Source organism: Polypterus senegalus, chromosome 16 (genome assembly GCF_016835505.1).
Source record: "Polypterus senegalus isolate Bchr_013 chromosome 16, ASM1683550v1, whole genome shotgun sequence".
NCBI lineage: Eukaryota > Metazoa > Chordata > Cladistia > Polypteriformes > Polypteridae > Polypterus > Polypterus senegalus.
Window position 1 is genome coordinate 6,000,754 of NC_053169.1, and position 14,957 is coordinate 6,015,710.

Consider the following 14,957-nt stretch of genomic DNA (forward strand, 5'->3'; position numbering starts at 1 on the left):
TTAGCGCGCGTTGCCATGGAGATGTTTTCGGCGTCCTGCCTTTTGCTGCTGCGAACTACGAGCCGCCGCATTCTGCTGTCGCATACGAACACAATCTCGTGTGATTCTTACTAAGGCGGACTCATGGCCGGTAAGTAGCTGTGTTGTGGGATTTAATACAGAAGATTTATGAACGTAGAGAAGCAGAGGAACAGTGGGATTGTTCGTACACAACGTACAAAGGGAAGGGAGATATTCATGATCGTGGAAACTATGTCTGATGTCACACACAATGTAAATTTAGAGAGAAGGCATAGGGAAAAAACCACCATGGGGGGCAGTTTGGGTTAATGCCAGGGAGAAGAACAACTGCTGCAGTCTTTGCATTCAGACAGCTGATAGAGACGCATCGAGAAAAAAGGTTGGCATATGGCGGATGTTGCTGTGGAGAAGGCTTATGATAGAGTGCCCCGTCAAGAGGGAGAACGGACTAGCACAGAAGTAGGTGAAGATTGTCCAGGATATGTATGAGGGAATGAGGACTCAGACTGGGGTAGCCGCAGTTAGAGGTGGTCTGTCCCAGGGGACTTCTTGAAGTCCTTACCTCTTCAGTCTGAAGGCCAGAGGTCCACATGACCATCATCGTCTAATTCTTCCACATGGAGCCTGAAAACCATGAGGACTGATTGAGATCATTTATGTTAGGTAGAATGCCTAGTGGCGGCTGGGCAAGTGGCCTCGTTGCCTGGAACCCCTGCAGATTTTGTTTTTTTTTCCTTTGGAGCTTTTTTGTTTTAGTTTTTTTTTCTGTCCTCCCTGGCCATCAGACCTTACTTTTATTCTATGTTAATTAGTATTGCCTAATTTTATTTTTATATTTTTTCTTTCTTCATCCTGTAAAGCACTTTGCACTACATGTATGAAAACATGCTATAGAAATAAAGGTTATGGTAGTTGTTCAATCTGGTTTATGGATGTGTTGACCCCCTGGTGCAGGCTTTGTGCTGATGACATTGGGTTGTGTAACACCAGAAAGGAGAAAGTGGAGAAGGGCTTTGGAAGATAAAGGACTGAAACCAAATAATAATAAGATGACAGAATATCTGAGGTTTAATGATGTTCAGGATTTAGAAGTCAGCCTGCAGGGGGAGCTACTGAAAATCATGGATACAGCAAGTGTTAATATCCTAGGATCAGTGCTAACCCATGATGGAGAATGAAATGCAGACATAAGAGAGAGTGCAGTGTGGACAGAACAATTGAAAGAAGGTATCAGGAATATTGTGTGATCAAAGAATTAAGGTGAGGTTTTTAAGACAGTGGTAAGACCAGCAATGAAGTATGGAGCTGAGACATGGGTAGGAAATGGCGCACAGCAGGGGAAGAAGTTGGATGTGGCAGAAATGAAAATGTTGAGATGGATGTGCGAAGTTACAAAAAAAAAAAATGAACAGAGTAAGAAATGAGACAATCCGACGTACAACAGACGTGGGGGAGATAATTTATGAATGCAGCTTCGTTTGTCGAGGGTGTCCAAAGAGTTCAGATACGGTTACCAGAAAGTCACTCCAGCAGCAGTATGACTTGTACAAAAAAAAAAAAAAAAAACTCCACAGTCCAAGTGTTTTCATTTTAAAGATTTAAGTAAAAATTCAAAGAGAACACTTCACACAATACACGCCAAGAAAAAATTGAAGAATTGTGTGTGGTATCTATGTTATACTTGTTAAGGTTTCTATATGTTACCTCATTCATCACACATACCAGAAAACTTAGTGCCGCTAATGCCTATCTGTCTGACAAGTTCATGTTTCTTTCTAGCTGTCCTCTCACGGAGTTAACATTAAGAACATTCCATTTCCTTTAACTTATACGGGGTGGGACTACATTTTACATTTATCTTTGCTAAAGCTACATTATATTCAAGTTCAAACCAAGCAAAAACTAAAGTGAATTCACCATTAAATAAGTGAAAGGATTTGACTCTCTGCGGTGGTTCCTGCCTTGTGCCCTGTGTTGGCTGGGATTGGCTCCAGCAGACCCCGTGACCCTGTGTTCGGATTCAGCGGGTTAGAAAATGAATGGATGGATGGATGGATTTGACTCTGACAAAGAAGGTATGGGAAAGGAGGTTGAAGTGATATGGACGTGTGACGAAGGGAGGCAATGAATATGTGGGGTAAGGATGTGAAGAGGAGGCTTGAAGCTATATGCTTATATCCCAGGAGGCTCTTTGCTGAATGTCTTCTGACTCAAGCAATCAGCCCTCTACAAAAGTCAATGAGACGTTGTCTGCTTTCCAGTGATTGATAGGATTGTAGGCTACAAGCTGTGGCCAAGAATATATGCCCACTGACACGTCCTTACTTGGCATTCAATACACTGGGACCAGAGTAATATTTATTTAAGTAGGGGGCACTGCCCCCTGCTCGCGTCACTTGCCAACCCCTGGGTGGGCTCTATGTGCTAGCCACTTCACGACTCTGCCACTCACGTATGGGGAAGCGGATGTACAATTTAAACAGATTGTTATTTTCATGGGAATTGTTACATATGCATAATAGAATTAACTATTTTACATTACAGGGAGTAATTAACCATAGTAAAAAATAGTAAAACGTAATAAATTGAAAGAAAATTATGTTTCATGTTGCGTTAGAGGTATTTGTTTCATTACACGATTTTGTTCTGTTTGGCTTTGAAATTAACACGCAAATACTTTTTAAACTTACACTTTTACTGTAAATCTTCAGTTAAAACACTGTTTCGAATGAACTTTTCGTGAATACTGCACTGAATTTTAATTCTGTGTTTGGACTTTCATCGTGACAACGCAATGTATAACTGCCCATGAGTGAATTTCGTTTCTTTCTCTCTAATAAATAAACCGACTTTTTCGAATGTTTGCCCCTGTGATTTGTTAATTATCATAGTAAAAACTACTCTAATGGGAAACTGTAAACATTTTAATATGAATGGCATATCAAGATCTCCTTTGGTGTCTCATGTTAGCCCCTGAAGATGTACTACATTACCTTTCTTGTCGCCTGTTAAAATTTTACATGTCAGAATTGTTTGACCAATTTTGAATACAACTTATCTTGTCCTATTGCATAGCCCATCGCTCAGACATAAATCACGCAATAACATTACGATTCATCCTTCTTTCAACAGTAATTCGGCCGGCGGAAGACCAGATGGTGTTAATGGTTGTAGATATTCTTTGTGATATTATAAGTCGATGTTTTCATCTTCCGCACCATCACCACAACTGTTTCAGCAGTGTCTTTTGATACGCATTTAACCAATTTGCCATGTAACCGATCGACAAATTTGCCGTTGATTCGTTTGACTTCGTTGTTTCTCGTTGCTAGGATTGCCCGTGTACTCATTTCTTCTGTTGATAACCTTTCGGAATGAAATTCTTCAATAAGATTTGGACATAATACATCTTCTTTTATTGGGAACTTAAAGTGAGGAAAATCTAAAAATGTATAAGAGCTGAGAGTGCAGGAACTGTGTCTGACAAAAGCATTCACACAAATGAGAGGTGAGAGGACCGTGGGGCGTAGGCCGTTAATCGGAAATGGTGGAGAGGAGGGCGGGACTTGACCAAATCTCTTGGCAATAGTCTCGTCTCAAGATTTTCTTTTATAACAGAGAGATAAAACCGACTGTGTTACCCACCAGAATGGAAAGACCACAAGAACCCCAAAGGGAAACAGAGAAGACATGATTAAAGGAAAACAAAACCCCTTAAAAGTATCAGAAATGGCCAAGCAATAGCTAATCAATGGAAAACGGTGACATACTGAAGCTATAGTGTAAAACAACGATATTATCTAAGAAATAAAAACCTGTCCAGCTTAAATTTTAAAGAAGCAATGTTTGAACCCAGCATTTCATCCACTGGAAGATCAGTCCACATTTGACACATTCTAGGAAAGAAACGACAAGAAAATGGGCTTGTACATCTTCCTGCCATTATTGCTAATAAGATTAGCCAAACACCTCGTGTTTGTGATATTTCAGCCAGGGTTTCTCCCCTGCTGGGGGGTTCAAATCCTTCAGCTTCAATCCACTCGTTTGTGTTTGTTTTATTTCTGTTTCTTTGTATTTTCCTTTCTATTTGATTTTGTCTGTTTATGTACAGTATGTATGCTTTGGTTACATTCTGTGTGTTTTGTGGGTGGTTCCCTAAAAGGCGGGGCCACCTGTCCATCACTGCATGGGACTGCCCTCAGCCCTATAAATGTGGGGTCAGCCCACAGTCTCTTGCGGTTCATTGGAATGCACTTGGGGGGCTGGCGAGTGTTATGATTATTTCTTTGTCTTTTTTGATTTCTGGAACTTTGACCTTTTTGCTGTTTTTTGACAATGCCTTTAAATTTTTGTACTGGGCCATTGCCATTGCTGGCAACTCCTTTTTCCCTTTTTGTGCTACATGTCATTATAGAGGATTTTTGCTTTTAAAAATATCCTATGTTTGTATCTTGCCAGGGGTTGGATGGGACTATGCCCATCTAGTGGACATTTTTGGAAGTTTTTGATACTTTACACTTGGGTTGCGAACTCTCTAGTATCCTAACATTGTCTAACTGCTATAAATGGAGCAGGAAGAGCCGAGTTTAAAGAATGTCTAACATTCTGGTAGAGTTTATAGAGAAAAGGGAGAGAAAGCTTGATAGACTAGGTAATAAATAAATTAATATTGTAAATAGTTGTATCAAATAGTCTCAGATTAGCAATCAGCAGCAGAAATTCAAACAGGAGAGTAATATTGAAACACGGATAAAATAAACGCAAGAAATGATCAATGAACTGCATCATTATTATTAAAGCTCTTATGACAAATTTAGACAAAAGTCAAGAATGTGCCCCAATGACTGTAGTTTGTGTCACTGACTGTAGTTGCCCATGCGTCAGTTTCCCCCCATTTACATTTATACTGTTTTATAACACCTGCTTATGTTTTTGTTCTTGAGCAGAATCTGAAGCACTGAAGATTTCTTTCATGTTTGCAAATGGCGACAGATATGGTGAGTAACTGTGTGTGGTACATGAAGCAGACCAACAAAATCAACACAGCAAATGCCGTCAATGTATTAGTAAGCATACCAGGATGAGAGGTGCAGGGAAAAAATTCCAGAAGTCGTTCCCCCATTCCTGCTTCCTAAGGAGTCTCTCTGGCGTTGAAGGGAATTGTTTATGACAGCTGTGTGAGGAGCAGGGTGGGAGACGTGGCCAATGAAGATGGAAAAAAATAAAGCAAAGCTAGAAAGATTGGTGAGGCCAAGTGGATGTGAGGGGTGTCATGGAGTGAGAAGAACAGAAACGCTGACTTAAGAGAAATATTAGGTGTGGAGGTAATAGTTTGTTACGCTGAGGAGGAACAGAATGAGGTGGTTTAGCCTTGTGGAGCAAAAGGCAGAGGGTGACTGGGTGAAGAGGGGCTCCATGATGGAAGGGAGGAGGCCAAAGAGGATGAGGCTAGAGGCGAGTTGGCCAATAGTAAAGGAAAGGCTCTCATCCCAAGAATATATTAGTCATTAAGACACAAACCATTTTAAAACTCTGTAGTTTTTCTCCATTATGATACAACAGACATGCATTCGTCTGTGCCATATATATTCCTGTTTATTTATTTTTCCCAATAAAATGTGGAATACCATTTGTACCAAAATGAAATAAATAAAATGACAATCATGAAATAATTAGTTACATGCAAAAAATAAAAATGAGTCAATAAATTTTGAAAAAATGCATAATTAAATAAAATTTAATCTAATTATTATGAAATACAAAGTCATTATTTCATTATTATTACAGGTGTTATTTCACAGTGGCCTGGTATCCGAAAGACCGTTTTTATTCCACAAACAACACACTTCCGAATGGCTCTTTTAATGCCAGTGCTATTTATATCCCAGTGCCTCTCTTCGTGATGATTTTGTCACATGTCAATCAAGTCAAAGACCACCCCGCTTGGCCTGTTCCTATTGGTTAATTCCTTGCCATCGATTACTTTTCCCTGTTTGTAGACAGTAGGCGGCCAGAAGTTACTCGCGTTCAGACTGGCAGACACACGGAGGCTGTGCAAAATTGGGATGGTTAGTTTGAAGAGAAGAAGGTCATTCAGTACATGATGTTATTTCAAGACAAATTGGAGGTGTACTGGAATTGCTCAAACATGAAAGACATGTGACTGTAGCTGCGTTTTTTCAAAATTGCCAAACTTCAGCAGCTCTACCATAAAAATGGGGGTTCAACAAAAGTCTGACTCACTAAAATGATTCCACAGACAAAATATCTTCGTTTTTAAAAGTGATGATGATGAAGTCATTAGTAACTTAAGACTGAGTGCAGTGTCAGCAAGAAAATGCCCGTGAAGAAATCCCAAAGGCACTCATTCATGCTAAATTCCACATGACATACTTCCAGATGACCTTTTGTGTGGACGCGGTGCTAAATTGATCTCTTCATCAATGTCAATATTTTGAAGATCACTTCCCAATGCATCGTCAAATAGCATCAGGTTGTGGCCAAAAGGCTGCCCTTAATATTGGCTCTGGTACACCCGTGCCAATCTGCAGACCCCCGTGACCCTGTAGTTAGGACATTGCGGGTTGGATAAATGGATGGATGGACAATCTCTATCCACTCAACCTTTCATGAACTTAAGCATTCCAAATCCTTCTAAGACATTTCCCAAAATGACCACTAGGGGCTGTATACCACCAAACCCCAGCTAGAATAAGGCCAACCACAGAATCCTCACAGAATAAAAAGATTTAAGAGAAGGTTTATGGATCTGATGAGAGAGGACATGGAGGTGATGGGTGTAACAGAGCAAGATGGAGAGGACATGAAGATATGAAAGAAGATGATCTGCTGTGGTGAGCCCTAACAGGAGCAGCTGGAAGAGGAAGAAGAAGATTTTCTCAGAATGCTCTGTCACACAAAAGAAACTCTGTGGAGCACACAAGAGACACAAAGCAGTTGTCTAAAAGAATAAGGCAATCCAAAGCAAACACAGTCCCAGCACAGAATCCAGATATGAAGCCAAAAGTGCACAAGCACAGCAAAACACAAGAACCAACTCACCAACTCCAGAGCGCATTCACAACGAACCTCCAGATACTATGAGAGACCCTCTGGGTTTATAGGGCAGAGGGCAGGTCCTGGTGGTGATTGGCCATACACAAAACACAAGAAACATAACACGGGTTTATATGCAGAGACTAAATGAATCTTAGCCTGGCGCGGCTATTAATTTTTTACATCTAAGATGTCTCACTTAAAAGTTTCCCAGTGTTGTTTGTCGTAGTGTCTATATAAGTACAGGGAACTCCAGTTTCTGTATTCCATCTCGCCTGAAGAAGGGGCCTGAGTTTCCTTGAAAGCTTGCATATTGTAATCTTTCTAGTCAATAAAAGGCGTCAATTTGCTTAACATCTCACTACATCCATAATGGCTAACACGGTACAACACCCTAGTAATATATACAGATACATAAAAGGGAAAGAGTAATACAAATCATAAACAAAGGCAATAGCAACACATACAAGAAAAGCAAAAATGTACAACAAAGACACAAATCAAGCACTTGAACCCCATTTAGGGGAGGCCCAGGATGAGATACGGCACTAGTGTTTTCACATTGCTTCCAAAAGTATCTCTGCCCACACTAAAATGACTGAAAGCGGTTTTCTTCTGTGAATGGTGACCAATCAGAGAATGAGATGTTATAATAAGCAGGATCCAATCGGGGAAAAGCCTTTAATAGGCACAAACCAATCAGAGCGGGATTCGAGTCTGCATTCTTGAATCTCCACTTTCATCCATCCACGCTGCAATGTTGAGCCAGCGATTTCAGAAATACACGGCCCGGGAGAACATTTTCAAACGCCTTCATTTTCAGGGGTTAAAACCACCAATCATAATGTGGCAGAGGAGAGAAAATCAAAGATTACTGTCTGTGTTTTTAAATAGAAATGCAGAAGTGTGCATGTAGTCGTAACATGTTGGTAATATGGACAACCCTAGCTTTTGTTTGTGTTGTATTCACTTTTTCTTTTCATCCTCATTTACACAAGAATTTGAAGGCATTATAGCTGTTGTTTCTGCGTGTATGGTGGATCTTTGTGTTTATGGAATTAAATTGTATTACAGATGGAGAATGCGTAAAATCTTCTGATGGAACAGTGATAAGATGTGGCCATGGCACGCACACATCCTACAATGGGGTCATTTACACTGGACAATGGGAAGATGACAAGGTAATAAGACAATTCCTAGGTGTGGTAACCACTGGTTTGAAATTTGACTTGTACAGTGATTGAAAATAATGGTTATCAAACTGGGGGTCATGATCCCCTCAAAGGCACCAACAAGTTTCCAAGTAACACTGTCTGTGACGATGCGGGTTCGCTCCATGCTCCCTTCCAACTTCTGGGAGCTCTTGAACCCGACACCGTCGGTAATGCCACCGAGATGAGCTGACATATGAGGACAATTCTCAAATGAAACCAGAGGATAATACAAAAAATGCCAAGGTGCTTTTATTAAAACAAACTGTTGTGTCCAAACAAAGCCAATAGTGCAGTGTTCAAAAACTACATATATTAGTTCCATAATGTCCAAAGGAGTTAGAATAAAAATAAATAAATCCATTAAAATCAGAAATTCAAATGCAGTCTCTCTCATCACTCTCTCAGCCCACCTCCATCTCTCATTCTCCCCAGCTCACCCATTGCTCCCGTAGACCCAACAGCAACGAGCTCCTTTCGGCCGACCTCCGTCTTGGCTGCCTTAAGGACATCACGGCCAGACCGTATGAGGTTGGCTCTCCTCCCCTCTTCCTTTGCGCTCCCATAGTCGCTCCTCAGATCCATTGGGAGGACACCTGCCTTGCTCATCCCACTCCACCCGATCATTCAATGGGATGGACTAGCCCCTAGAGCGCTACAGCCAAACGCTACTTTGCGGGGCCCCAGCTTGTGCTGTCTCCTCCTTCCAGGCGGCCAGATCATAGCTGCTAAGACTGCTCTTTCACGTCCTTTAACCTCCTTTTCTTCCTCTTTTCCTTGATCCTGGTGCCAACCCGTATATATACATCCCCCCGCACCTCTGTGGGTGCAGCGCCTTAATCACACGCCACAGGAAGCCAAAGAAGCAATTGAGAATGGTCGCACCCGCACGTGCAGGTGTGACTCGCTCCAACTACCTCATTAACTCCTCGCGGTCGTGCAATCGCACCCATGGACAACGACACGGCTATATGGATTTAAACACTGGCCCGTTTTTTAGAAGCAGCGGACCCGCTATACCACACTCTCAATCTGTTGGACTAATTCACTTCATAATTTTAAACACTTCGCTCAGGTCTCCTCTTCATCTCCTTCAGGCTCAGCTCTTTTCCTCATAACTCATCCCCTGTAGTCCTGTAATCAGCCTAGTTGCTCTTCTCTGGACATTTTCCAGTGCTGTTATGTCCTTTTTGTAGCCTGGAGATCAAACTACACACAGGACTCCAGATGAGGCCTCACCAGTGTGTCACATACCATTCCTGCTGTGCAGTGGGAATGCAACACAAAAGTGGCCAGGGACCTGAGAAGTGGCGCAGGGCCTACATTGTACAGGAACTCATTGGCTCCTGTGGTGGGAAAATACCTTTTGATTTCAGTCCAACTTAGATGGGTAACACAGCTAGTAATCTATACGTCCGTCTGTCTGTCTGTCTGTCAGTCCACTTTTCACGAGAGAACTGCTTAATGGATTTAGATGAATTTTGTTTCTATAATTTGCTTGAACATCCATCTATTATCCAACCCGCCATATGCTAACTACAGGGTCACAGGGGTCTGCTGGAGCCAATCCCAGACAACATAGGGCGCAAAGCAGGAAGCAAACCCCGTGCAGGGCGCCAGCCCACCGCAGTGCTTGAACATTCCGGTTGATTTTGCAACTTCTCTCATCGCGCTAAGTATCGTAGTTCTCTTGCGGTACCGATTTATTTGTGCGAATCTGAGAGAGACGCATCGGACTGAAGGGAATGGAAAACGTGACGTCAGGAGTGGTGAGCCGGGCGGGGCCCTCTTCACTGACGCGCCAGCCTCCGTTCGAGTCACCATACCTCTTGCCACTTGTTGCCACCGCTTAGCTAGCGATACCCGTTTGTTCAGCTGACATTATCATCTAGAGATTGTTAAGGAGTAACGTGTGACATTTTTCAGAGAGAGATCAGAGCTCCATGTGTGTTAGAGGGTAGCTGCTGATTGGCAGAGATATCACGGCCACGTGCTTTTCTCCCCACGTGGGTGACGCTCGATATATTATTAACTTGATTTGATATGTTGTTGATGGTTCTTTAATGTACGTCATATAAAAATATAATCCTTGTCTTGTGGTCAAATATCCATCCCCATATCTGAGTATATGAGAGAGTCCATGGGAGAGCACTCCCCTGCAATGCCACTATCTATCCCAAGGCACTTTACTGGTATGGCACACTCGTTGTCGTATTCCTGCAGCTGGAGGTGGAGTGGACGAAGTGTGGCTTCGAGGTGGCACTGTAAGTGTAATGAATGACATTTGCACACGTCAGCCTTGTGCTTTGCCGTACTGCTCAGCTCCTCGGCGGCTGTATTACTGAGTTTATTTTGTCTGCCATAGAATCGCGTCCTTAGTTCGTTCTCAGTTATCAGTAATTGTGCTCTCTTCTGATAATTAATGTGGACTCGGTTAACTGCCACGACTAACACATTCCTCACAATTCTAGATGAATGGGACAGGACGACTGACACACCCGTCTGGTGCTTCTTATGAAGGTGAATTCAAAGACAACACTTTCCATGGAAGAGGGATCTACATGTTTCAGGATGGTTCAAAATATATCGGAGATTTCCACACAAACAAGTGAGTAGAACTTATGGCCTCTTATGAGCTCCAACAATTGTAAAAGCCTGCAATTCTATCTCTTAAATACGTTAGCTTTCCCAAAATACACTGCACTCGTGTTTGACTTGACAAGACTTTCAGGGTGAGGCCTATCACCTGAAAAGTTTAAAATATCACCTGTGGACCTCCCTAACTTCCACCTGCCCATCTTTTCAGACTACTGTTCCTGTTTAGAAGTAAAATGCGGAAATGACGGTGTGTTTGTTTGCTATGGCAAATAGGGATTCCCCATTAGAAAATGTCATGTAAGTGTCCTACCAATCTGAAGGTAACCTGTTATTCGAATCCCCTGAGCTGTGATGTGACCTTGATCTCTCTCCTTATTTCATTATACACTCCAAGGCCACTTTATTAGGTACACCTGTTCAACTGCTTGTTAACGCAAATCCCTAATCAGCCAATCACATGGCAGCAAGTCAATGTAGACACTGTCAAGATGACCTGCTTCAGAATGGGGTAGAAAGCAGAACTTTCAGAAAGTGCTGGCTGATCTGCTGATCATCTCTAGTGTTTACAGAGAATGGTCCGAAAAAGGGAAAATATCCAGTGAGCGGCAGTTCTCTGGGTGAAAATGCCATGTTGATGCCAGAGGTCAGAGGAGAATGCCCAGACTGGTTTGAGCCGATAGAAGGGCAACAGTAACTCAAATAAGCACTCGTTACAACCGAGGTGTGCAGAAGAGCCGCTCTGAACACACAACATGAGGAACCTTGAAGCAGATGGGCTTCAGCAGGAGGAGACCATACCGGGTGCCGCTCCTGTCAGCTAAAAACAGTCAACTGAAGCAGCAATTCATCAAAATTGGACAATTGAATATTGGAGAAATGTTGCCTGGTCTGTCAAGTCTTGATTTCTTCTGCAACATTTTGATGGTAGGGTCAGAATTTGGCGTCAACAACATGAAAGCAGGGATCCATCCTGCCTTGTGTCAAAGGTTCAGGCTGCTGGTGGTGGTGGTGTGATGGTGTGGGGGATATTTTCTTGGCACACTTTGGGCCCCTTAGTACCAATTGAGCATTGTTTAACTGCCACAGCCTACCTGAGTATTGTTGTTGACATTTCCGTCCATTAATGACCATAGTGTACCCATCTTCTGCTGGCCCCTTCCGGCAGGATAACACACTATGTCCCAAACCTCAGATCATCAACCAACTGGTTTCTTGAACATGACAAGGAGTTCACTGGACTCAAATGGCCTCCACAGTCAGCAGATCTCAATCCAGTACAGCACCTTGGGGATGTGCTGGAACGGGAGATTCACATCAAGGATGAGCAGCAAACAAATCTGCAGCAACTGCACGATGCTGTCATGTCAATATGGACTAAAATCCCTGAGGAAGTTTTCAGGCACCTTGTTGAATGAACTATGCTATGGAGAATTATGGCAGTTCTGAACACACAAGGGGGTTCAACCGGGTACTAGCAAGGCGTACCTAATAAAGTGGCCAGGAAGTGCATATACTTGTAAAAAAAAAAAAAGGTCAGCAAGAAATGACATTTTATTTGGTGTAGTGTGATACCCATTTAATGGAATATCTTTCTGGTTAATCTCACACCCCTGGTGGCTCCCACGAAACCCAGCAGGGCCAGCCATCAAAACTACATCCCCCATGCAGGCCTATGGGTCTATACATGGGAGATCCACCAGAGATGTGCTGCCACCTATCATGCGGAGGGAACAGTTGGCCCTGGGAGGCGTCCTGGCTGGGTAAAGTGCCATCTAGCATGCCAGCCAGGATGCCAGAAAATCCCTCATCCTGTAATGACAGCTCCTATACACATAAATAGATTCCCAAACCTGCTGGACCCTGCAATGGACTGGATTCCCCCCGTCCAGGATGGGTTTCTGTTTTGTGCCAGGGGTTGCCTACAAGAGGAGAATAAAACTCCAAAAAGCAGCGCAGTGCAGTAGGAGAAGCGTCCTTACGAGAACATTGAAATTACTGATGCATTTCCTCTTCTGCTTGTCATTTTTAGGCTTCAAGGTGAAGGTCTGTACGTTGACACCAAAGGGCTGGAGTGGACAGGCAAGTTTTATAACAAAGCAGCTCCTGGACTGAAGCTTAAGCTGGAAATGTAGAAGAAGGAGAGATGACCCCATGTGTGCCCTTGTCAGGCTTTAACATATGAACAGATCATTCTTAGGTTTGTGATGCAGAATACAAAGAGCGTCCCGTACCTCATTGATGCGGGTGGGCAGTGTGGTGTAGCCATGAAGTGGTGAGGCCCCCGGACTCTAAAACTACCAGGCTGCCAGTCCAGTCCTCACCTCTAACTCACTGTGTGACCACTTCAACCTCCTGTGCTGCGATTATAAAAGATAACGCATGGAAACGGTTGTGTCGCATCCTGATCTTGAGAGAAGTAAGTTATGTGGATTGGTAGATTGAGCGACAAGCGGCTTCTATTGTAGATAAGAAGCAAAATCAACAAGAGAACCACCAATTTAACTGATGTGATCTCCACCATGCTTCACCACTGGAATGCTACTGTGCAAGGTGATGATAAGCCATGCCTGGTGTCCTCCAAACATGACACCCAAGTGTTGATGCCAAACAGTTCAATGTTGGCTTCGTTAAGCCAGAGATTCTTGTTTCTCATAGCCTGAGGGTCTTTTTGGTGTCTTTTTGCAAACCCGAGTGGGCTTTCATGTGTCTTTTACTGAGGAGAGGCTTCTGCCTGACCACTCTGCCATAAGGCTTAGTGGTTGGTTGTCCTTCTGGAAGTTTCTCCCATATCTACACAGCTTCTCTGGAGCTCAGGTTCCTGGCTAAGGCACTTCTCTCATAGTTGCTTGGTTTGGCCATTCGACCAGATCTAGGAAGGGTTGTGGTTGTTCCCAAACGTCTTTCATTTGATAATTATGGAGGCCACTGGGCTCTTGGGAGCCTTCAATGCTGAAGAAATATTTTTGTAACCTCCCCCTGATCTGAGCCTCCACACAGTCCTGTCACCAACCTGCTTACACTCCTTGGACCTCATGGCTTGGTTTTTGCTCAACTGGGGGACCTCCTATAGACAGCTGTGTGTCGTTCCTAATCGATCCAGTTTGTTAAATTGAGCACAGGTGGACTCCAAACAAGGTGGAGGAACATCTCAGCGATGGTCGATACAGCGGGATGCGCCTGAGCCAAAGCTAAGGCTTTGATTGCTAGTGCTAGTGGGATAGATCAGTTTATTATCTATATCTATATTTATATATTTATAAAATCCAACATTTGTTTGTCCGCTTTGCACGAGTGAACTACTTCATGGATTTAGATTGATGTTTTTTTCTAGAATTTCCTTGAACATTCCGGTTGATTTTGCGACTTCTCTCATTACGTTAAGAATCATAGTTCGCTTGCGATACCGATTTATTTGCGCAAACCTGAGAGACACACAGCAGGCTAAGGGTGCGGGACGAGACCCTCCTCACTCACACGCCAGCCTCGGGGAGTGTACCTTACATCTGCTTAGCTAGCAAATGAGAGAACTACTTCATGGATTTAGATTGGGTTTCTTCTAGAATTTCCTTGAACATACCAGTTGATTTTGCGACTTCTCTCATCACACTGAGTATCATAGTTCACTTGCGGCACCGATTAATTTGCACAAATCCGACAGAGAGGCTGCGGGCCGAGGGGAGGGAGGCGGGACCACAGGAGTAGGGAGCCAGGCAGGACCCTCCTCACTCATGCGCCAGCCTCCATTCGAGTTGCTCTACCTATCGCCATGTGTTAGAGCGCACCTCGCCTCCACTTAGCCAGCGATACCTGTTTGTACAGCAGACATCATCATCTACAGATCGTTAAGAAGTAGCATTTGACGTTTTTGAGAGAGAGATCAGTGCTCCGTGTGTTTTAGAGGGTAGCTGCTGATTGGCTGAGATATCACGGCCTTGTGGTCTTCTCTAGTGATGAGCGAGCACCAAAGTGTTCGAGTGTTTGATCCGAACACATCGCGATGTTATAATATAATTATATATAATATATATAATATTATAGTATAATGTAAGTCAATGGGAGACAACCAGGCAC

The 14,957-nt window shown here is 43.2% G+C and overlaps 1 protein-coding gene across 1 annotated transcript; it reads left to right on the forward strand.

Annotated features, from left to right (window-relative positions):
* The first annotated feature begins 30 nt into the window (after positions 1-30).
* morn2 (MORN repeat containing 2) lies at positions 31-14,419 on the forward strand. The gene is made up of 5 exons (XM_039739068.1): positions 31-130; positions 4,968-5,018; positions 8,152-8,258; positions 10,760-10,896; positions 12,916-14,419. The coding sequence occupies exons 1-5, from the start codon at positions 124-126 to the stop codon at positions 13,016-13,018; spliced, it is 405 nt and encodes a 134-aa protein (XP_039595002.1). The 5' UTR covers positions 31-123; the 3' UTR covers positions 13,019-14,419.
* Positions 14,420-14,957: the final 538 nt, after the last annotated feature.